The following is a 24,310-nucleotide window of genomic DNA, read 5'->3' on the forward strand; positions in this document are numbered from 1 at the left end:
CTCTCTAAACCTTTTTACCGTTGTAACAATTTTCACACTTGCACAGACATGCTAAACTGCATATATTTGGCCTGAACGTTAAAGTGGTTGTAAACCTCTGACATGAAGTAACAAAGCATACCCTTCTGTAGTGCGTACTTGTCTCAGTTAAGAGCACTACATGTCATTTTTGTCAGCTGCCTCTTTCGCTGTCAGCATCACTTCTGACAAGTTTTCCTGACACCAAGAGAAAAAAAGGTAACGGGAGAGGGAGCTCCAACACACAGCCTGTGATTGACAGCCTCAGCTCTGTTCCTGTGTGCAGTGTGGAGGGGAGTGTGTCCCTTCTCTCTAATCAGCTCTCCTCACTGAGTTCTGCAGTGTGAGATTTCAGCTCTCCACCCTGTTTTCTGAAAGCTCAGACAAGCTGTTTAAATTCTGGACTTTGAACAACTGTAGAGAAAAAAACTGCAGATGAACAGGTACAACTTGGGGGATTCGTTTCATCTCTGTGTATCACCCGAGGTCAGTCACTTCACTGGATATATGCAAGGGTTTACAACCACTTTAAAACCCTGAAACTAAACAGTTTTCTGAAAGCAGAGAATCCATAGAATAAAATGACGATTGTTTCACAATAATAGAATAAAAAACGTATGTTGCGAGAGCTAGGATTTGCAAAACCATTTTTCAAACCAATATTTTTTTCACGTAAAAAACTCAAAATTAATTTTAGTGAACATAAAACACAATAAATCTCCAAAGGTTTTGCAAAATATTAAAAGATGCCGCAGTCTCGAGGTAATGGATACCAAATATGTCAAGATTCAAAACTGCATGTGTCTGATCAATAGGGAAGAGAGAGAAATGTCACCAACACACCAAGATCTCCAAAGCTTTATTTACATCATTACAGCAGAAAGCGACGTTTCTGAGCCATGCACATGCCTGATGAAGGGGTCCTGTGTGGCTCCAAAACGTTGCTTTCCGCTGTAATGATGCAATGGCTGATTAAAGCGTTGGACTTATTTTTGGAGATCTTGGTGTGTTGGTGACATTTCTCTCTCTTCCCAATTGATCAGACACATGCAGTTTTGAATCTTGACATGTCTGATCAATTGGGAAGAGAGAGAAATGTCACCAGCACACCAAGATCTCCAAAAATAATTCCAACGCTTTAATCAGCCATTGCATCATTACAGCAGAAAGCAACATTTTGGAGCCATGCAGGACCCCTTCATCAGGCATGTGCATGGCTCAGAAACGTCGCTTTCTGCTGTAATGATGTAAATAAAGCTTTGGAGATCTTGGTGTGTTGGTGATTTTATGCTCTCTGATTACACACGGTTCCAGCAGATGGTCACTTCAGCACCCACTTACAAATACAGCCATCTCTACAGGAATGTGTGCGTTGGGAATAATGCCTTGATCATTTGGGAAAATACAATGGCCAAACTGTTTAAAACAGTCGGAAAAAAAAAAGTTAATTTAGAGTTAACCATAAATGATGGCCTTAGAATTAGCTACCTCACGCCTACAATACCGATATGATATCGCGTAAAGGGCACTTTCACCCTCTTCCTGCCCAGACCAAATTTCAGCACCTTGAATGACAATTGCATGGTCATGCAACGCTGTCCCCAAATTACATTTTATTTTTTTATTTTTTAGACAGATCTTTCTTTTGGTGGTATTTATGACCAAAAATTTTGAAAAAAAAGTTCTTAGTTTGTATTATAACATTTTCTAAACAAGTAATTTTCCCCCTTCAAAGATGTGCACTGATGAGGCTGCACTAATGGGCACCGATCGTGCCACCTCAGTGCCCATTAATGCAGCCCTGTCAGTGGCCCTTTGTGCAGCCCATCGGTGCCTGATGGGCACTGATGAGTCAGCACTGATGGGCCCAGATTGGCAGCACTGATGATCAGTGCCCCGATTATCAGTGTAGATGTCCTCTGTGTGGATTTGCTGGTTATCGGCTCTCCTGACAGCGCGTGAGGAGAGGACTGTTGATAACCAGTTTACACTATGATCAGCTGTGATTGGACACAGCTAGTCACATGGTAAAGAGCTGCTGTAATTGTTTTATTACCCCGATCTGTGATTAGCTGTGTGTGTGGAGGACACAGCAATCACAGATGCCCTCCCAGCAATGTGAACCTGCATTGTAGCCATCTTTCGGCTATAGCGCGGGTGGGAGGTAGTTAAAAAATGTTTATTATTTTTTAAAACATTTTTTTTTTTCCCAGTTAACTGTGTTGATACCACAAAGGGTATTAGACCCCTAATGCCTCTTTTGTACTGAGGCCAAACCGATCTGGGATTAGCAGTCCCTATACACTCCCACCAGGCCATAGTACCTGGGAACTCAAAAACGCTGAAAGCTGATGAAGGGGGGGGGGGGGGCACATTTGTACTTTACAGCCACCTAAATCACTTCTCCGTTATACAGCAGAGCCAGAACATTCATTTTAAAATACAGTAAAAGCTTGTTTAACCCCTTGACTGCCATAAGATGGTTGAAATATCCTTGGCAGTCAAAGGGTTGAAAGTATTTTACACACAGACATCCTTTTGGAAAAGATAAGAGATCTGCGCTCACCCAATTTACATTAACCACTTGCTTACTGGGCACTTAAACCCCCCTCAGTCCCAGACCAATTTTCAGCTTTCAGCGCTGATGCACTTTGAGTGACAATTGCGCGGGCATACAACACTGTACCCAAATGAAATTTTTATCATTTTTTTCCCACAAATAGAGCTTTCTTTTGGTGGTATTTAGTTACAGCTCGGAGTTTTATTTTTTGCTAAACAAACAAAAAAAGATGCAAAAAAAAAAAAAAAATAAAATCATGTTTTAATAGTTTGTTATAAAATTTTGCAAACGGGTCATTTTTCTCCTTCATTGAAGTGCGCTGATTAGGCGGCACTGATAGGCTGCATTGGTGGGCACTGATGGGCTGCATTGGTGGGCACTGATGGGCTGCATTGGTGGGCACTGATGGGCTGCATTGGTGGGCACTGATGGGCTGCACTGGTGGGCACTGATGGGCTGCACTGGTGGGCACTGATAGGCATAGTTAAGGCGGCACTAATAGGCACAGATAAGGCGGCACCGATGGGCACAGATAAGGCGGCACTGATGGGCAAAGATGGGCACAGATAAGATGGCACGGATGGGTGGCACGGATAAGTGGCACGGATGGGTGGCACGGATGGGCACTGATAGGTACCACAGATAGATGGGACTGATGGGCACTGATAGGTGGCACTGATAGGTGGCTCTGATAGGTGGCACTGCTGGGCACTGATGGGCGGCACTGCTGGGCACTGATGGGCGGCACTGCTGGGCACTGATGGGCGGCACTGCTGGGCACTGATGGGCGGCACTGGGGTGCAGCACCTTTGAGGCAGATTGGGTGGCACTGTGGGTGGCACTGTGGGGTGGCACTGTGGGTGGCACTGTGGGCACTATGGGCACTGACAGGGGGCACTGACGGGGGGCACTTACTTTTTCTTTTATTTTACTTCAGGATGGCACTGCAGGAGGCAGGTGGGCACAGGCAGGTGGCAGGTGGTCCCTTGTATTGATGGCCGTGATCGGGACTGATGTCCCGATCACGGCCGCCGGTGATCGGCTTTTTTTTTCTCTCCTCGCGCTGTCAGCGCGAGGAGGAATAATAGCCGATTACCGGCTCCGTTCTATCACATGATCAGCTGTCATTGGCTGACAGCTGATCACGTGATAAGGGGTCGGGATCGACCCCTTACACGGATCGGTGATCAGGCGAGTCTCACGGACTCGCCGATCACAGAGCGCGCCGCGCGCGCCCCTCAGGGGGCGCGCAGGCCGCTCGTAACCAGGACGACGTCAATAGACGTAGTCCTGGAAATGTAGGTCCGCGCTAATGCCGTCATTTGGCAATAGCGCGGATCTGAAGTGGTTAAAGATTGTTAAATGATGCTAAAAAAATCCCCAACCAGGGACCATCACTTTCCAATCTGCACTTAAACAGTGACAGCTGACAGCTGGATACTGTGAATACATTCAGCTCTAGCTGTCAAAATGCAGGTTCAATAATCCGCACTTGTTCCTTTCATAGCCAAGAACTCACTTGCCATCCACCGCGTCTGATAGCTTGTAGTCAATCTGCAGCTCCTGCAGCACCCACTTCATTCGCTCTCTCCTATCCGGGCGACGCTTCAGATTAATGAGAAAAATCTGAGAAGAGACAAATGGCGGATCAAATAAATGAGAACTCCGCTCTTGAAAACCATGTCTAGTTTGGAGATATATACAACTATCCCATAAGATCCCATAAGAGGTTATGAAGCTGGGAAGCCTAGAAACATGACAATTAGCCAAAATAATTTGTTGTATGTGCTTGCTCTGCTTTAAATCCAAACTCAGGAGAATCAACAAAGTACACAGTTGGAATACGTACAAGGGAGCAGTTTTACCTGCAAAAGATTTGTATTTTTACCTATCCAGTCCTGATATTTACATAGCTCTGCCAGATAACCAGATCAATGAACCGATGTTTCTCTGCATCAGTTAAAGTGTTACTAAACCCAGGACCCTGCATTCACTATATCTGGTCTCTCACAGTACACAGAACATGGAAATGCAATTATTTTAGTAAATATAAACTGCTAAATACCTTTTCTCATCAGCAGTATACAGCAGTGGTCATCAACCCTGTCCTCAGGGCCCACTAACAGGCCAGGTTTTATGTATTACCTTGGGGAGATGCAGACTAGAATACTGCAATCACTGAGCAGCAAATGATATCACCTGTGATGTATTTCAGTTATCTTGCCAACCTGGCCTGTTAGTGGGCCCTGAGGACAGGGTTGATGACCACTGGTATAAAGCACTCTTGTGACTTCTATAAGTTCTTAGTAAAGCTTATAGGAGGTGTTTTCATTTTCCCCCAACATTCTGTCTGGACAGTGCCAATTGGCCCTGTGCTGATCACATGCACTCTCCAAAGAAAAAAAAAAAAAACTACAGAAATACACACCAAACTGAGCATGTGCAGCCTGACTCCTAATTGTCTGTTCTATCACAGATGGGTTGGAGTCAGCTAAAGAGGAGTATCAGAGACAGGATCACACAGCCTTTATACACAATGCAGAGGATTAACCCCTTAGGTTCCATAGTGAGTATAACAAGCATGCTTTACTGCATATACAGACTGATTTTACTGTTGTGGGTTTAGTAACACTTTAAAGCAATGCAGCTTGGATTATGATTGGACAGTGACAGAGCAGCAGCAATTCATGAGCTCACCTCTCTGCTCCAATCAGCATATTCCATGTCAACATAGGTACAGTATACCTGATTGGTTCATACTGCTATATCATTCTCTCCCAACATAAGCTTTGCTGTAGATGGGATTAAAAAAGGTTGATACTGAGACAGATTACAGGAGCTTGCGTATGTAAGTGCAAAGGTGGTTTTTTTTTTGTGTTTTTTTTTTCTTTAATGTATGTGTCTACTACCACTGCTTCCAGCCATGGTCTGCTGACTTAGGGGTTAGTCATAAAAGTGCTCAGCCCCCATGCAGCGTTTACGTTTTGTACTAGCGATGAGCTGCGTGCGCGTAGTCTAAATAAAGTGAATGGACACAATTCATCTGTACGAACTTTTGGTAGAGGTGCATGTAGAAATGTGTTTGTTTTGTTTCTAATGCCAGTGATAGAGGGTAGGGAGGGGGCAAATGTGAACTCAGAGTTGGACTTTAAAAATTAATTTAATGGAACATGCACGTGATACAGTGTATGTATGAACAAACTATATAAACTTGCGCTACATGTGATACAGGTGCTAAAAAAATATATATTGAAATGAATGAAATAAAGAGAGGACCTGCAGCAGCTGTCGCAAAGGGGCTAAAACCTCTGAAGTTGAAATTCATATATAAACAGCACTTGCAGGATGAATGTGCGAACCCACAATGTGAAATAAAAAAACCAGCAGTGGTAGAAAATCAAAAAAAAAATAAAAAATAAAAATCAATGAGGTACAAATAAATACCAATGTGGTACAAATGAAAAAATTGATGAATGAATAACACAATCTATTTAAAAGATTCAAAGTGCTGAGTGCTCCAAAAATAAAGCGCATAGGTGCTCCAAAAACAGCTGGTGTCGAGTGCCACACTCCCAGCTGTTTTTGAAGCACCTATGCGCTTTATTTTTGTAGCACTCAGCACTTTGAATCTTTTAACTAGATTGTGTTATTCATTTATTCATTTGTACCACATTGATATTTATTTGTACCGCATACATTTTTTGGGGGGATTTTATACCACTGTTGGCGTTTCACAACGTGGGTTCGCACATTCCTCCTGCAAGCGCTGTTTATATATTAATTTCAACAGTGTATGTATGACTAGTAGCTGCAGCTCTGATCCAGTCTTCTGCTTTGTGCCAATCCTGGTAATGTAAGCAGCCAATGGGTCAGCAGTCAATGCTTACCTCGTCCAATGTCATCTTATCCGCTACTTTTGGGGGGAGGGACAGGAAAGCCGATGGCTCAACAGGGGGACCCTTCACTGCAGGCAGAGGAGAACACAGTTACTAGATGGATCAGCAATTACATACAATAGTCTTTTATTATGATCTATCATATCATCATAATAACCTGGACACAATTCACATGAACTACATAAAAAACTACAAAATCCAATACAAATGGGAAAAGTTAGTTCACACTTGTCTACCCGCTGCATGTGGCAACACAGTTTAGAAGAAAAGAAGCAAAATATGAATATGAATATGGTCTCCAAACTTTCTAAGCAAAGGGCCAGTTTAACGCCTTTAAGGCTTTAGAGGGGCCCAGACTGTGGCCAGTGGGAGTAGAAAATGCCCCAACATCACTGCCCCATCATTGGTATTCATGGAAGAATAGTGCCCCATTGTTGGTATTCATGGAAGAATAGTGCCCAATTGATGGTCTCCCATCATTGGTGTCAATTGGTAAAATAGTGCCCCAAGGGCCAGATAAAAGCAAGCAAAGGGCCACCTCCGGCCGCCAGGGCTGCAGTTTGGAGACCACTGTTCTAAATGCCGCAAGCCAGTTTCACAAAGCTATAAACATGTGTAAAAGGCCTCAGATGGAAGGCCACATATCCCCATCTTTAAACTAAATTTTATATCAGTGAAGCAAAACCCACTCAGCTTCATCGAGTTACGCCACTTGATGGGAACAAGTACGCAACCCAGAAATCCAGAATATCAGGTTTGAGTGTTCCTATTGATATTTTACCTAAAAAGATTTTGTTGCAAAATAAAATCTAGAATAAGGTTCCTTCCTTGGCCTTGTGTCACTACCGAGTCCTGCAATCATCTGGGGCCAGCAGAAGAACCACAGTGCCCAGTGGGGACCTGGAGTCTGACAGTCCTGAAATGGTGCAACATGTAACATGTTCCCCAATGGGCAGCTGCCATCCCCCTCCATGTGGCAGCAGTATGGGGAAGATAGTGAAATATATACTCCCGTGCTAGCATTTCAAATGTAAAAATTCCTAGCTGCCGCCGAACTCAGATTAGCTGGAAAGGGAGAGGACAAATGAGTGCTGCCCCCCCCCCAAACCCTACCAGGCTGCATGCCCTCATCATTTGCAAAGCACCTTGCCCCCATGTCGCAATCTTAAAGGGGCCCCCAGATTTCCCCTCATGTGAATGGGTATCAGGTTTATCATACCCCTACCCATTCACCCCAAAAAGACAGCGGTGGCGCGGGAGAAGTCAGCACTGGGAGAAGACGGCTTGGAGCTATATTTTTTTAATAAAAGACTTGTCAAAAACCGGCTTTTTTTTTTACGTCACTGCTTTTTGGGGTGAATGGGTAGGGGTACGATGTACCTGATACCCATTTCCATATGGTGGGGGGGGGGGGGATGTGAGATCTGTGGACCCACTTGTTAAAGGAGGCTTCCAGATTCCTATAAGCCCCCGCCCCCCGTCCACAGACCCAGACAACCACTGGCCAGGGTTGTCAGGAAGAGGCCCTGGTCCCTATCAACATAGGGGCCATGCCATGCCCCCCATGTTGAGGGCATGCGGCTTTCCTCATCCCCTCCCTTTCCTGACCTGCTAGGATGCATGCGTGGGATTGGGGCCTGGCATGGGCCTGGGGGGGGGGGGCGCGGGACCCTACACCGTTTTTGCCGCAATTTTTTTCTTTGTACATTCAGATGAGGACTCATCAGTTGTTAAGGACGTGGTGACCGGTTTCCCAGCCCCCTCCTTAGCAACCAGCTAATATACAGCGAGGGAGGAAAAAAACTGATGTCAGCGGGTTCAATGCAAGCGGATATCGTCCACTAATATTCGTTTAGGGCTTTCATCCGTTCAAAACAAATAAATAAAAATGAAGGTTGATGGACGGAAGCAGATGAAAATGAATGATCATCTGTTTTTCCATAGGAATTGATGTCCATTTTTCATTCGTCAACGCCTTAGTGGTATATTCACAAAGCTATCAAACGGGACTCCTTGGAGGTCCGTAACAGGTCTGGGTAGTTCTGAAATTAAATGTGGCAAACCTGCCAGGAACTAATGCCAGGTACGGACAATGATCTGTAAATGGAAAACCACTTAGCTGTAACAAGAGCCAACTGATAATCTACTGATTTTCTTACATTGGGAAAAAAGTAATTTCCTAGCAAACCTTCCAACAGTGCTCTTCTTGAAGCACAACGTCCCAGAATTCTCACCCTCTTACTCATGTACCGGCTTTTCTCAGAAGTTTGCACAGAGCTGGAGGTAAAATGTAATATATTCTCGGCAATATGCTTTGTGTTTTCTGCTGTATGCTTCTCACCTCTAGTGAAAAAACTTGCACATGTGAGTACTGGTATCACTTAAATGCCCACACCGCATTGCACTAAAGTGCACCACACACTTGAAATTTAGCAAGAAGTGCCCAAAATTCAAGCCATTGGTGATCCTGCAAGTACCATCCAAATTGACATGAATAAATCAACCTCACCTGGGTGGATAATCATCAGCCGAATAGTGACTGGCTATCAGTGTCGTGACAAGGTCATCTAGAGCCCAGGGCGAACACACCCATGCCAACCCCCCCCCCCCCCCCCCCCACGACGTATGAGCAGTGGGAAAAAAAAAAAAATCAAGCACATGCTCACCCCCCCCCAGCATAAATTCCCCCTCCTCCCAGTACAAATCTGCCCCCTGCTAAAATCCCCCTACCAGCCAAACACAAATCTTTGCCCACCCCTTACATCCTCTCTCTCTGCATATGCCCCCAGCACAAATCCTCTACCCCCACTCCAAATCCTCTCCTTCCAACAAAAAATTCCCTTCCCCCGTCCTAGCAAATTTCCCCCCACAAATTTCCCCTCCTGGCATAAATATACCCCTCTCCCAATCATCCCTATTAGCAAAAATCCCCCCCTCACCCCAAAAAAATTTCCCCTTTACCATATTACTTTTATAGTGCACACACCCCTAGTCCCTCCCTTCTAGCACAAATCTTCTTCCCCCCAAACTACCACTCCTAGTACATCTCCCCAAATTTGCCCTCCTAGAACCATTCTTACCCCCTGCTGCTCCCCAGGTTCCCTTTTTCAACACAAATCCACCCCAGTCTCCTTATTGTGCCCCCCCCCCCACCTCACGATACCACAGTGCCAATGGCAGCCGGCCCTCTTGCCTACCACTTGTCCCCGCCCTGCGTGTTATCCTTCTTCAGTTCAAAATCAGGGACAGAAACATGTAAAGCTAGCCTAACACAGGTAGGAGTTTCTCATTTAGCCTGCGGGCTGAACAGGAAAGTTACGCGATTCCCTCATTCATGCTATAGGGTGTGACTGGAGGAAATCTCACCTGCTGGCTTCTCTATTTAGTCAGCTGGCACCCACAGCTGCCCAAATACCCAAACAGGGACTGCATCTCCTAGGACACGTGTGCAGTGCCTGCACTGCCATTCTGATGATGCTTTACACACAGAGAAAAGGTAAGTACAGAGTGACCATACCCAGCAATACCCTTTATAACCTTCATTAGAAGACTAATGCCACACACCACGGTCACCAGCCTGATCAGATCAATGTGCAGACCTGAAGGTGTTCCTTTTCAGACCTTCCTCTTAGTTCCTGGATGGGCACTCACCCGCAACCTCCAGTTTGGTGTGCAGAAAGTTGTCCGCTTCATCAATCAGAGTGCTGTGTAATCGCAGAGGGACCGGGAGGTGCCCGTAAGCCTCTTTATTGCAGATGAACATCTGAACTTCTGATGGAGACACAGAAAGCATCTTAAATGTAGCAATCAATCTGAAAACGATCCAAGCGAGATCCCAAAAGGGACTGGTGTTCTACAGGACTCATTACAACAAAATATAAATAGCTATAGTTAAAATTCCACTAATATGTATTCAGAATTTACTACACCTTGCTAAAAGCTTGTACAAAGCTATAGTTAAAGTAGCATTAAACCCTCAGCGTTTTGTAGTCTAACACATTCAGCACAATAAAATAAACATTCCCCAGTGGAATAAAACGATCACTCCAGCACTTGTAATTTACAAGTTTCAATGCTGATGGCTCCTGATCTCTTAGTGCTGCTTCCCTCAACTCCCAGTCTTCACAAGTAAGAGCAGTGCAGCCTCCGGTCAGTCTATTAGCTTGGAAAAAGAAGAGAGGGAGGAGCAGGCGATTGCCATCCTAGGCTATTGGGCGGTGTGTCTCTATTGATGCACACAGTGTAGGGAGATACAACTGTAGTCCCTGCATGCAAGGGTGACTTCATAGCATGCAAGAGAAACAAGCCACCCTGAAACAGAAAACCTGGGGGAGTGATGGAGCACCAACCTAAACTGGAACATAGACAAGGATTAAAAGATGAAGAAGCTGCATACTCAGTAAACGATTACATGAGCTGCTGAAAGTAATTTCATTTATTTATTTATTTTTAAATGTGGGTTTAATATCACTTACAGCGGTTGTATTGTCTGCTTGGTCATTTTTACCTACAGGTAAGCCTACAATAAGGCTTACCTGTAGGTAAAATTAACATTTCCTAAACCTGTACCGTTTAGGAGATATTCCCCCTGCATGCAGCTACTGACGTCAGTAGCGCATGCGCAGTGAAGGTCGGGCATATTGTGCCAGGAACGGAGGGATCCCATGCGCATGGCTCCCGCCACTCAGAGCACCAGAGCCGTGAGCCCAAAAGAAACAGAGGGAACATGTCAGCCCTGGGCAGCCCTGTGGGAGCTTTGTTCTAAGGTAAGTATTTCATAATGAGCTAGTATGCAGTGCATACTAGCTCATCATGCCTTTGCCTTACAGTTTTTTTTTTTTTGGGCATATAACCACTTTAAGGACTTTCATTAATATGTATTCAGCTATGTCTAAACACTTTAAGGGCTTGAAAAAAAACACATTATATATATATATATATATATATATATATATATATATATATATATATATATATATATATACACATATACACATATACATACATACATACATACATACATACATACATACATATATATATATATATATACACACACACACACACACACACACACACACACACACAAACACACAAACTCCAAAAAAAAAAAATTATAGTTGTCTCCGGAGCAGGTCAAAAATCAATAAATGGGGACTCCTGTTTTCGGAGTTTTCTCTCACTTCCTGAAAACTACAAAAAGTTACAGTTTTAGATCCATTTTAAAACCTGAGTATTATGGACTATGAACTGGTATACTTATTGCAAACACCAGCAATGTTAAAGGAGTAAAAAAAAAAAAAAAAAAAAAAAGGGTCATACATAATTTTTCCATGAATACAGTTAAAGCCATCATCTTGCACTAAGGATTTAACCACTGGTTGGGAATCTGCATTACTTAGATTCTGATAAAACAAGCCAGCATTCTGTCTGACTCGCCAACAGCCTCCCAAAACTAAATTAGCAGTTTTTGGGGTAGTTTTCCTCAAACCATTAACCCAATCCTCTACACTTTCAGTATCACCTGACTTACCAGCTTGCCGGCAGGAGAAGGCAAACACTATGATGTCATCATAGGCCCAGGTGTAGTCTGGATGGGGTGGGTAGAAGTCTAGGTGTCGGCTGGCCTCCTTCCGCAGGTCAATAAGGAAGGTGGAGTGAACCATCGGGACAGCAAAGCAGCCACGGCGTTCTCTCCGTCGGATAGGCATGTAGGCTGGGGTACGTCTATAATATCCCTAAATGTAGACATAGATCAACGTTAAAAAATATGATCAATACTGGAGCAGCAAAAATATTAGAGCAATCCAAAGCCCTTCCATGCTGGGTATACACACACATATAATGCAAACAGGGAGGGAGATTTTGTATAGTATGTAAACCTTGTGCTTAAACATCCTCTCCCCCTTCACTACATTCATGTAAAATTATTTGTGTATACATACCGGTAGTTACTTACTCAGTTTTCCAGTCTCATGGTGTAATCATTTTTATATTTATCCATCTTCTAAAAATAGAAGATCTAGGTCTATCAAGCATATTAAGCAGAGTATGTATACAGTTTTTTTTGGCCAACCAATGGGCTCCCACGATCGACGATGAGACACGGAGAGCCCTGAACTGTGTGTGTAAACACATAGTTTCCAGTTCTCTGAGGGGAGAAGTGACAGATTGTCTGTTCATACAGAGTATGAACAGCAATCTGTTATCTTCCCTGCACAGTCCCCATCCCCCTTCAGTTAGAACACAAACTAGGACACACTTAACCCCATTCACTGCCAGTGACATTTTTACAGTAATCAATGCATTTTCAATCGTACTGATCGCTGTATTAATGCCAATGGTCCCAAAAATGTGTCAAAATTGTCCGACGTGTCCTCCATAATGTCACAATCACAATAAAAATTGCAGATCGCCACCATTACTAATAATAAAATAAAAAATGCTATAAATCTATCCCCTATTTTGTAGACGCTATAATTTTTGCGCAAAGCAATCAATATACGTTTATTGCATTTTTTTTTTACCAAAAATATGTAGAAGAATACATCGCAACCTAAACTGAGGAAAACTTTTTTTTTATATATATTTTTGGTTGATATTATAGCAAAAAGGAAATAATGTATTTTTTTTTTCTAAATTGACGCTTTTTTTGTTTGTAGTGCAAAAAATAAAAACCGCAGAGGTGATCAAATACCACAAATAAATCTCTATTTGTGGGGAAAAAAGGGCATCAATTTTGTTTGGGAGCCACGTCGCACGACCGCGCAATTGTCAGTTATAACGACGCAAAGCCGAATCGCAAAAAGTGCTCTGGTCAGGAAGGGGGTAGAATCTTCCGGGGCTGAAGTGGTTAAATTACACACAGGTTACTAACTGAAGGCAACTGAAGGCAATTAGTTCCACTAGATTTTAGTTAGAGGTGTCAGAGTAAAGGGGGCTGAATACAAATGCATGCCACACTTTTACATATTAAATTTGTAAAAAGTTTTGAAATCCATTTATCATTTTTCTTCCACTTCTCAATTATGTGCCACTTTGTGTTGGTCTATCACATAAAATCCCAGTAAAATACATTTACGTTTTTGGTTGTAACATGTCAAAATGTGGAAAATTTCAAGGGGTATCAATACTTTTTCAAGGCACCGTATCTACTGGTTTATAACCATCACCGAGCATGCATATAAGATGATCTTACATTAAAAAGTTTGTGGGGCTTATAGGAAAGTGAATAAAGGTTAAGCTTTAAATCTGATCCATTTCCACAACTCTCTGCTCACCTGGGTGGTCATTCCGCACCAGAAATTGGAGTAGGCCGCCCTGGACTCCAACATGGGGGCCACCACTGTCTTGTTCTCCGCAATCAGCAGATTAAGGGTGTCTGGGTTAATCAGCAAGTTGTCAGCATCTATAAACTGAAAGAAAAGAAAAAATTAAGATATGTCCATAAAAAAAGCTGCAAAAAGACTGGAACATACTAAACCAATATAGACCATAACATGCAGAACAGTGGGTGCCCTTTGCCTGTATTTGCTAAGGAAATACACTCACCTCCCTCTAAAAACACGAGCTCTGACCTTTGGGTTCAAAACAAGCATGCAGCTAGTCAAGTCAGGATTTCTGATCCACATACCTGCTCCAGGTTAGTGGCTCAGAAATAACTGAAGTCAGAGGATCGGAATGACAAGTAGGCAACTAGCATTTTGAAATACATCAGCAAAAGTGGCATACATACCGTATTTATCGGCATATAACACGCACCAGGTTTAGGAGGGAATAAAAAAAAATATATATATATATATATATATATATATATATATATATATATATATATATATATATATATATATATATATATATATATATATATATATATATATATATATATATATATATATATATATATATAGCGCCACCGACATACACAAAGCCAGGTGTACTCGGCTAGGCTCGGCTCCTCTCACTGTCCCGCCCAATGATGGGTCATAACACAGGTCCAATAGCGGGACTTGGCGGGACGTGGCGGGACTGTGACCAAAGCCAAGTGCCGCTGAGATACACATAGCCGAGTGTACTCGGCTAGGCTCGGCTCCACTCACAGTCACCCCAGTCCCTGTGTTATGTCCATCATAAGGCAGACTGGGCATGACTGAGCGGAGCCGAGCCTAGCCAAGTACACTCGGCTATGTTACTCGGCAGCACTCCCTCCTCCGCTCACAATCAGCGTACAACACGCAACCACGATTTCACCCTGATTTTAAGGGGGAAAAAAGTGTGCATTATACACCGATAAATACGGTATATTTCTCACACTACAGGTTTCCTTTAAAGTGCACGTGCATTCATACCGACTTTACATGTCCACCTCGGGGCCACTGCTACACAAATGGTCCCCTGATTTCCCCCCCCCCCCCCTCCCCCGACCAAATAATTCCTTCTGTCTAAAGCAAGGTACCCCAAAATACCAGCAGCCTTACTAGTCTATCTTCATCTGGATGAAGCCAAGAGGCTGGTTGGTTGTTCAGACAAAGAAATAAAAATAAATAAATAAGGGGGCTTAGCCATAATGAATAGATCCATATCACACTAGCTAGAGCACACAGAATACTCAAGACATTGTTCACCATCTGACCAAACCAGCAATACGTCACCCCTTGCTTCCTTGTTGATGAGTCCATCAGCATAAGCGCGAGTCTGTTAAGAGCAGGTAAGTCGTCTTTAGCGATCTGGTTAGTGACCATTTGCCACTAGCGTGACATGGTCCGCGGACAGAGGAATTGAGGCAGCTTCTGGCAACCACAGAGGGGGATTTGCTTCAAGGACACAAGCCAAGTATTTGGATCAGGGACCACTTTTTGAAATGGTAGCCTCAAGGTGGAGAAACCCTAAAAAATTGTTTTACCAGAAGTCTACTTTAAAAGAGAACCTGACACCAACTTAAATGCAGGTAAAAGCACAGAATAAGTATTTAAAAATTAAAATTTGCAGAGTTTCTTCCCATAAAAGGATTTTTTTATTCTCTTGCAATGTGCCTCCAAACTCGCTGCCAAAAATTAACTACTCCATAAAGAGCCAATTCCTTAGCACCGTCCCCTTCTCTCTGCCACGTCATAGCCCTCTCCTCTTCCAGGAGTGTCTATTTACTGCGTGCGCTCGCCTAACATGTCTGTACTTCCCCAAATTACCTTCTACTTAGCTGTCAGGTGGTTACTATAGAGAGCAACCTTTTTACCCTGGAGTAATCTTAAAAATCGTAATCCTAAAAACACAATTTTGTGATCACGAGAATCTCCTGCTAAAAATGATTACACATACAACTCATGTTGCATTAGCACGATCAGCAACTTATAGAGGTGTAAATACAGTATTTTACACCCAGAGCAGACTTGTTTTTTTAAGCACTTCTCCCTGCTCTGTACATTTTACAAATAATTTTGAAATTAGATGAACTTTTAAAAACGACAGAAAGAAAAAACATTAAAACTGTGGTAACCCCAAAAATTAGTGCTTGGTGTAGAACTGATCCCTTACTTTGGTGGTAAAACCATACTAAGCATTGGTGGTCAGTGTAGGGTAGAAACCCAGTTGCTACGGATCATTGCCCAGGGAATTCCTAGTGACTAGGCTTGTGCAATTCATTTCGTAACGAATCGAAATTCGGCCGAATTTTGCATCTTTCGGACATTCGGATGCATCCGAATAAAAAAATAACGAACAACAACGAATACGAAAGAAATATAACGAATGAATTTGGTAATTCTTTAAAGATCTAATGAAACAAAAGGTCAGCTCGAAGTAAATCTTATAGTCCAATCAGCTAATTAATTTTGTGTCGGAGGTTGGATTACTGGCAAAGTGCATTCATGAGAACTGAGTTAGAAGGGTGTTGTATTGTATTTGAGCCGAGGAGAAGAGACGTTGTCATTGTGTGTGTTAAAAGATTCAATAAAAAACGACTTTCCAAACTACGAATCATTATCACGACTATACATACATAAATAGCGAATTTAAACGAATACGAACGAATAAATTCGACACTCTACGAATAATAACTACTTATGCGAAAACGTATTAACATAACATAACGAATATAACAGAACGAAATTATGTATTTTACGAACGACAACGAACTCGAAACTAAACAAAATTTTCCGTTGTGCACAAGTCTACTAGTGACCTCAGATGGAACCTCACAGGATTCCATGGAACTCTGGTTGGGAAAGGCTGCCATAGAAGGTCACTTGAGTGACAGCTCTGAGTCCGGTTGCTGACATCACATCCAAGATGGCGGTGTCCAGCAGGAGCCTTAGGGGTTTTGGATGTCTACACAAGGGGGGCTTGTACAGCTAATTAACAAGCACAAAATACCTTAAATGCACAGGTACTCTTATGGGGAGATTGCTGTTGAAATGAATGACTGGTCTGCTGACATGATCCCTAAATATGACCAAGCGTTCGGATATATGAGAATATTTCCCCATTGGAGTCCAGCATGTGCTACAGCTTGCTAACAACCATACAAGATTGAGTTCTGGGAAGAGTTGGCATTGAACCACATTAGGCTGCATTGTAATAAATCAGAGCCTCACAAAGTCTGAATTTTCCAGCAAGCAAGGTACCAGATGTCTCTCCGAAAACAAACTGGAACAGTAACAAGCAAAGGACGAGGGAAAATCTAGATGAAGAGCGTCTGATTACTATTTCTTTATTCCTCCTGAAGTCATTGTAATGTCAGTGAAACCAGAACTTCTATTAACAGGATCAGCTTTCAAAATCACTTGTGAGGCCTCAAGAGGCTGAATCACAATCTGAAGCAACCATCCGTGAACAAAGGAAACACGCGGTGTCCTCACAACATTATCGGATACGGTTACCATATTATAAAGTGTACAGAGTCGGCTACAAAATATTTGGCTGAAGGAAGATATGAAGTGTAAGCCAAAATGGGAGCTTTGCCACTTTTGAAAACATAACGGAAAATTGAATAGAAGCTTCCATTACCAGTAAACACATACTACCAGCCTCTGGTCTACAGCCAACCTGAGCAACTTGGAAAATATAACTCAGCTGTATTTAAGGGGCAATTCAAATAGCTAAAACCCTTGAAGCTTAACTTCAGGATTATGACCAGTTTTAGATCCGATCCCCGAGGCCAAAATAAATGGATTATAAATTATCCAAAACTTATAGCTTACTTTTTGTTTTGTTTTTGGTGCTTTTCTATGTTGCGATTCGGGATGTACCAATATATATCGGCCGAAAATAGGGTTATCAGAATTTTGCTAATCGAAAAAATAAATAAAAATAAATAATAGGTGCCGATAAAGGCTGCCAAAGATTATCAGCCGAAAATAAATTCATATTCATGATATTCATTCAAAAGTCAAATATAATAAGATTATATATAAGAAATCTATATACAGGCAGTCCCCGGGTTACAAACAATATAGGGTCTATAGGTTTGTTGATCAGTTGAATATGTATGTATGTTGGAACAGGTACATTTTTTAAGTAACTCCAGCCAAAAAATGTTTTTAAGTTTTTTGGATACCTTAGGGAAGAGTTAACACCCTAACCCTAAGGCCGCGTACACACGGGCGGACTGTTCGCCCAACTTTGTCCGCTGAACAGTGTTTGGGCGGACAGTCCGCTCGTGTGTGGGCTTTCAGCGGACAGTTTCAGCGGACAGTTTGACGGACAAGGTTTTTCGGAATTTCCGAAAAACTGTCCGCTGAAACCTTGTTTCAGCGAACAGTCCGCTCGTGTGTAGGCTTGTTCGTCAAACAAAGTTGCGCGCATGCTCAGAAAGGATTTTCACGCCGAAAGTTATAATGCAGTGTATAGGACGTCGTATTTTTCGTCCCGTCGTACGTGCCGTTCACGTCATCGCGCACGGTTTCAGCAAACTGTTCGTCCGTCGTGTGTGGCCATGTCTGTCCATGCTAAGTTTGAGCGGACTGTTTGCCGAAACTGTTTGACGGACAAAGTTGGGCGAACAGTCCCCGCGTGTGTACGCGGCCTTACACTGTAATGTTTGTTTTGCTGTCTGTGCCCCTGTTCAGAAGATTGCGCCTCACTTTCTGTCCCTGTGACAGTTGGATTTTGAAAATTTTGGACTGTGGTGGAAACAAGGATTGGTGATAAACCTTCAGACTGGGTTCACACATGCCCGGTTTGCAGGTTGCAGTCCGGAGTGTTTGTGTTCACCGGTTCTGGTGCGGTTCAGGACCAATTTTTTCCCTGAATTTGCACTGAACTGGACACAAAAATGCACAGGACCCTTTTCAAAACCGCACCGGGCCTGCCTCAGACATGTGTGAAACGGCTCCACGGAGAACCGGTCACATTCAAATGTCATGCGAATTGGATGCCGTCTAAAACACATCCAAATTCGCATATACATGAACCCAGCCTTTGTGGAGACACTTTTTTTCCCCCCATGAGAACTATTACAGGAGTGAATTTTCCTTCCTAGGGGTAGATTTCCTCTCACTTAGTGTTGTCGCCCTCCGTTTGTAAGTATGAGTTGTATGTAAGTCAAAGGTTTGTAATTCGGGGACTGACTATATATTTTTTTTTTTAAACTGTCCATTTCGTTACTAGCACTAGTTTCCTTGTATTCCATGGGAATACATTGTTATGCTGCGCATGGTTTTCAATTCTTCTTTGATTACAAGGTAAATGCTCACATAGCCAGCCAATCAACAGCTGTGGGCAGGTTGGCCTCTGGTGCTGTGGCAACTGAACCAACTCAAAGAAAGTAGCATGACATGAGCACGTTACTGCTTTATTCTATAAACCATGTGTCAAACACAAGGCCCATGGGCCAAATCTGGCTTACCAGGCCATTTCATGTGGCCCTCGCCCCTCTCCTGCAGCACCCCCCCCCCCTAATCTCAGCCCTCACTCTGTCTCAGCAAAGAGGACAGAACTCCTCCTAAACCCCTCTGTGCAGTCGCAGCACCCCCCACTCCATCTCTGTCTCCCCTGGTCTCAGCATTCAGCAGAATCTAGCAGCTGCCTCCAGGCCCTCCTCCGATCCTCCTCCAGACCCTGAACTTACTGCTTTCCAGCTTCTTCTCTTCAGAAGCACAAGATAGCGGGGTGCATTGTAATGTATGGGAGGGTGTGGGACTCAACTTCTGATATTGGGAGGACTCTTGAACATCAGACGCAAGGAGGGTTGGGGTGCTCTGGACATCTAATTAGGCCCTTTGAGGGCAACAATAATGCTGATGCGGCCCACGAGGAAATTGAGTTAAACAACCCTGCTATAATCTGCTGGAGGAGATGCACCAGGAATAGTTTCTCCATAGGGAGAAAACAGCAGCACCCAGTCGCACAAACAGGAAAAGCAGAGAAACAGCAGGAATAAGCGGCAAGTTTGGGGGAACACAAGAGAGGGGAAGAATGAACTTTAAAAATATGTCGAGTTTTTTCTAAAAAGACAAGGTAGCACATTGTTAAAGACAATCTTAGAGTTCAGCTTTAAATTTACTGCCAAGTAGGTTTTTATTGCAGAAGAGACTCTGCTCCATGCAGATTCTATTAAGGTCAGATAAACAAGAAAGAGGCTATAGGAATGGGAATTTGTGCTCCTTCAACCAAAACTGCATCTGAAATCTAGGGGGGGGGGGGGCACAGCCCACCCCAGCACCCCCTGAAATCCGACCATGTAGCACTTATTTGGCTGGCGCTAGCTAACTGGAGTTCCTGAATGTGCCAGGGGCACAGCCCACCCCAGCACCCCCTTAAATCCGGCCACGTAGCACTTACTTGGCTGGCGCTAGCTAGCGGGGGTCCCTGAATGTGCCACCAGTGCTACTGTAAACATGGCGTCCCTGGCATCCTTTCAGTCCATTCCTGGGCCCTGTTCGTCTGTGTCGGCCACTGCTGCGGATGCTATGCCAACACGGCATCCCTCCAGACGTAACTATTCATAGCTGCAAGTTTACAATTTTGCATTAGGCAGAATGCATAGCCCTCTTGGGCCATGGGATGGACACCCCTGGTCTAAAAGGCCTTTGTATGCTGCAGAATTAACAGTACCCTTTACTGAGGTCGGATGTATAGAGGGGTGTTCTCATCCTTTTGGTTATATAGTGTATTTGTATATACTGGCAACCTTTGAGGTCAGTAAATTAGGTAAACCTCTGACGATTGGGTCCTCGAGATGATCACAGAAGAACTATTCATAAACATTTAGGCTTCATGCACACAGGATTTTTTTTTTTTTTTAACTCTCCTAGAAGCCAGCAGCGTTTTTGCTGAAAAAAATGCCCGACACTTGTAAAAAAGGGTCTATAACTTTAACAAGCTTTTACAGACGTCAAGCTCTTGGCTGTTAATTAATTTCATTGGCCAGAATAAATAATTTATTCTGCACATTGAAATAAATTAATTAATGCTCAAGCACTAGCGTTTAGACACGTTTAGCAGATTTAAGTAGTATCAAGCGTTTTTCTGCCCTAACTCTGCTGCTCTTGGATGCACTGGCAGTGGCTTTTTTTCCTGCCACTAAAAGCTGTTAAAAGCCTGTGTGTGCGCATTGACACAAAAGCGAATGTGGAGGGGCACTTAGAGGCTGGGAAAAAAAAAAAAAAAAACCTGCCAGACGTCCCTAGAAGCAGCTATAAAAAATAAATAAAAAAAAAATAAAAATATCCAGTGTACATGAGGCCTTAAAGGACAAGTGCCCCCTAATAACACTAAAATCTCTACATCTACAGACATCCATGATCTAACACAAACCTATCTAGCCCTGTAAAAAGGAGTAATGAGTATACATAACTTTTTTGAAACCGATCCGACCCGATTCCATGCTGAGCTGTCAGGAGCGACTTCGCTATGAAGGCGGGTGCAGAGGACACAGCCGACAACGGAAGCCCCCTAGTAAGTCTATGGGTGACATCATTTCCTATTCATTTCACAGCCATTGTCAGCTGTGTCCTCTACAGAGTTTCTGCTGCTGGAAACCGGATCGGCTTCAAATAAGGTATGTATACCGATTTCTTCCTTAGTGCTAGATAGGTTAGTGTTAGATCGTGGATGTTGGTAGATGTAGCGATTTTAATGTTAGGGCGGACTTCTACTTTAAGCCTTGGCATGGGTATTCCTACAGACCAATGCAAAGTAACTGTGCTGCATAACATTATAGCCAACAGCCTCAGTGCGACTGACATCACTACTTTGCCATTAACCAAGGAGGAAAGTCAAACAACACTCTTGGTCTGGCTTTACTTGTTTTGGTGAGCCAAAAGCAACAAAATGTCTTTACTGCACTTTTTTTGGCAGCCACAGTCATATAAAAGTAGCATGTCAAGTTCAGAAACGTGCAGCGACCAGCCATCCTTCATTACTTTAACTGCTCTATGCTGATACAAGGTGAAAGGTTACTAGTTAGAAGAAAATGTACTTTGTACACCATGTAGCAAGCATGGTTTAAACAGGTAAGTTTAGAGGTTCTTGGCCAAAAATTAGCTAATATTTTGCACACAAGAGACCACATAAATCAATGGATCTCCGTAATATAATTGTGCCAAATACCTTGGTTATAGCGCCGGTCTGAGTGTCTGTGACCCGCCAAGGCTCTCTTCCCCGCAATTAGATTACAGAAACACACACATTTTACATTATATACTACAGTAAGAGTGGATTATAGGATTTTAAAAGCATTTTAAACTAGGGCTTATATTGCAGCCCTTCCAAAAAACAGCCATAGCTCCCAACTGTCCCGGATTTCGAAGGACTGTCTCTGATTTGGAACAAAGTCCCTCTGTCCCCCTTTCCTCCTTATTCACCCTTCATTTTTGTCTCATCTATATTAGTTGTATATAAAATGTTAAATATAAAAAAAAAATATAAAAAAATAAAGTGTTTCCCAGTGCTAAACCTTCATCCACTTTCTAAATTGCTGCATCTTTAAAAACGCCAAAAGCCAATATAAAGCAATAGTAGTGGTAAAAAAAATACTTGTGTGTTTAAATAATATAGTAATATTCTTTTTTTGTATACCTCTACTTTAAAGGGGGTGTGGCAGGGGCCGTATCCTATGCCTACATACTTTTTGGGAATGTTGGGAGGTATGAAACAGCCGTCATCCTATTCCTGCAATTATCATAAAACTGAATACCTGTGTGACCGTAGAGGACACCGTAGGACTGGGAAATTGTCTAATGTACAATATATAATTAGTCCCCAGTTAATAACCACACAGCAGTGCTAAACAGGATGGAGATTGCGAGTCAGATAATGGCAGACTCCATCAGAAAGGTATTTAGTGAGATGACAGATTCCGGTAACATGAATTAAGGTATATTTTGGTAAACCACACATTACTGCAACCCGATATTACAAACTGCATGGTCTTCCTGGGAGGATCCGGGGGGGGGTCTCAGGCCAATAGGCTGCATTTACCAGACTGATTAGCAAACTGCAATTTCCAGCTACAAGAATCTGTGGATTATAGAAGCTAAAACAGGTGTGTGTGTGTGTGAATAGCTGCAGCCTCACAGACCCTACACATCAATGATGGGCTGGTGGCAGCTATTCGTGGCTGTTCCTACAGCCAGCAATTATCTGCAGGGATCATGGCTGGACACACTGGAGTGGGGAGGATTTGCTAAAACTGGTGCACACGGAATCTGGTGCAGCTATGCATAGTAACCAATCGGCTTCTAAGTTTTATTGTTAAAGCTTAAATTGAACAAGCTGAAGTTAGAAGCTGATTGTTTGCTATGCACAGCTGCACCAGATTCTGTTCCAGTTTTAGTAAATCACCCCCCACTTTATCACAATCAGTACAGGTAATCACTGGCTGTGTGAACAGTCAAAAATAGCTGCCACCACCAATCAGCCCCTCATCGCTTTGTAGGAGCTGAGCAACCACAGGTATTGGCACACACTAGATATGTTAATCGCCTGTGTGACCTACTCGGAAATGCCAATCAGATCAGTGGGACTGTATACATTGCAATAGGAATCTCCCGGAGGAACCTTCTAAGATGCTCAAACCACAACTGGTTTCAGTCAAAATCGTATGGAGCAAATCACTACTTAGACCCCTTGCAGCAGCTGCATGGCTGCGACACAGCAGTATCCATTGAGATTAATTAACGTAGATTAATGTAGCCCATCACATCTGCCCGGAATTTCCTTTCAGCTGTATCTTGAAATGTAAGCCAACGAACTGTGACTGACTTTTAAAAAGGACCTAGACTACACTGAGAAGCGAATGTCATTGTGTTTATTCTACCAGGCACTAGTAACTGCATGAAAAGTGCATCTTCAAAGGATCTGACATACAACAAAGCATACTCGAAATTTATGGGCTAGTCTGGGACAAAATCATTGACGTGGACTTTTGTTTTCAATGATGCAGAGAGATCAAACTACCCTGTTATTAGTGTGGATTATATTTATCATGACATTGTTCACGTGTTCATGAAACCTTATATCCATTTACCGCAGTTATGATCCCATAATTTTTAGCGATCACCTGTAGCTCATGGCCAGTGGGGGGGGGGGGTTGTAGAAGGAATGTTGGTGGGGGCACTCAGGTTGTGAGAGCGCATTGAGGTAGGTGTTAGTGTGGACAAATGTATTGTCAGGGTCTCCAGGCTCAAACCAAAGAGGTCCCTGCCCCCACCTATAACTGGCTTTCACAGCAACAAGCACATGGAAGGGCAGACACATGAAAAACAACGACAGGACATACCATAGCTCAACTTACCAACCAGTCTACTAACTGACCAAATTAACCTGTCCAACAGTCTGTGTTAAAAACGGGGGTTTAGTTAGCACACATTTGCAAATGCATGCGCAAGTCCACCTGTCC

General features: G+C 43.1%; 1 protein-coding gene across 1 annotated transcript in view; it reads right to left on the minus strand.

Moving 5' to 3' along the window:
- The window catches only part of COLGALT1 (collagen beta(1-O)galactosyltransferase 1), an 86,432-nt gene that overhangs the window by 38,639 nt on the left and 23,483 nt on the right, over positions 1-24,310 (minus strand). The window contains exons 4-8 of the mRNA XM_077470110.1: positions 13,755-13,889; positions 12,008-12,212; positions 10,126-10,245; positions 6,466-6,542; positions 4,098-4,204 (exon numbers count right to left, since the gene is read on the minus strand). Of these exons, the coding sequence (XP_077326236.1) occupies positions 4,098-4,204; positions 6,466-6,542; positions 10,126-10,245; positions 12,008-12,212; positions 13,755-13,889 (644 nt within the window). The remainder of the gene's footprint in view (positions 1-4,097; positions 4,205-6,465; positions 6,543-10,125; positions 10,246-12,007; positions 12,213-13,754; positions 13,890-24,310) is intronic.

Source organism: Lithobates pipiens, unplaced genomic scaffold (assembly GCF_037356315.1).
Source record: "Lithobates pipiens isolate NorthernLeopardFrog02 unplaced genomic scaffold, aLitPip1_a1.2 Scaffold_8, whole genome shotgun sequence".
Classification (NCBI taxonomy): domain Eukaryota; kingdom Metazoa; phylum Chordata; class Amphibia; order Anura; family Ranidae; genus Lithobates; species Lithobates pipiens.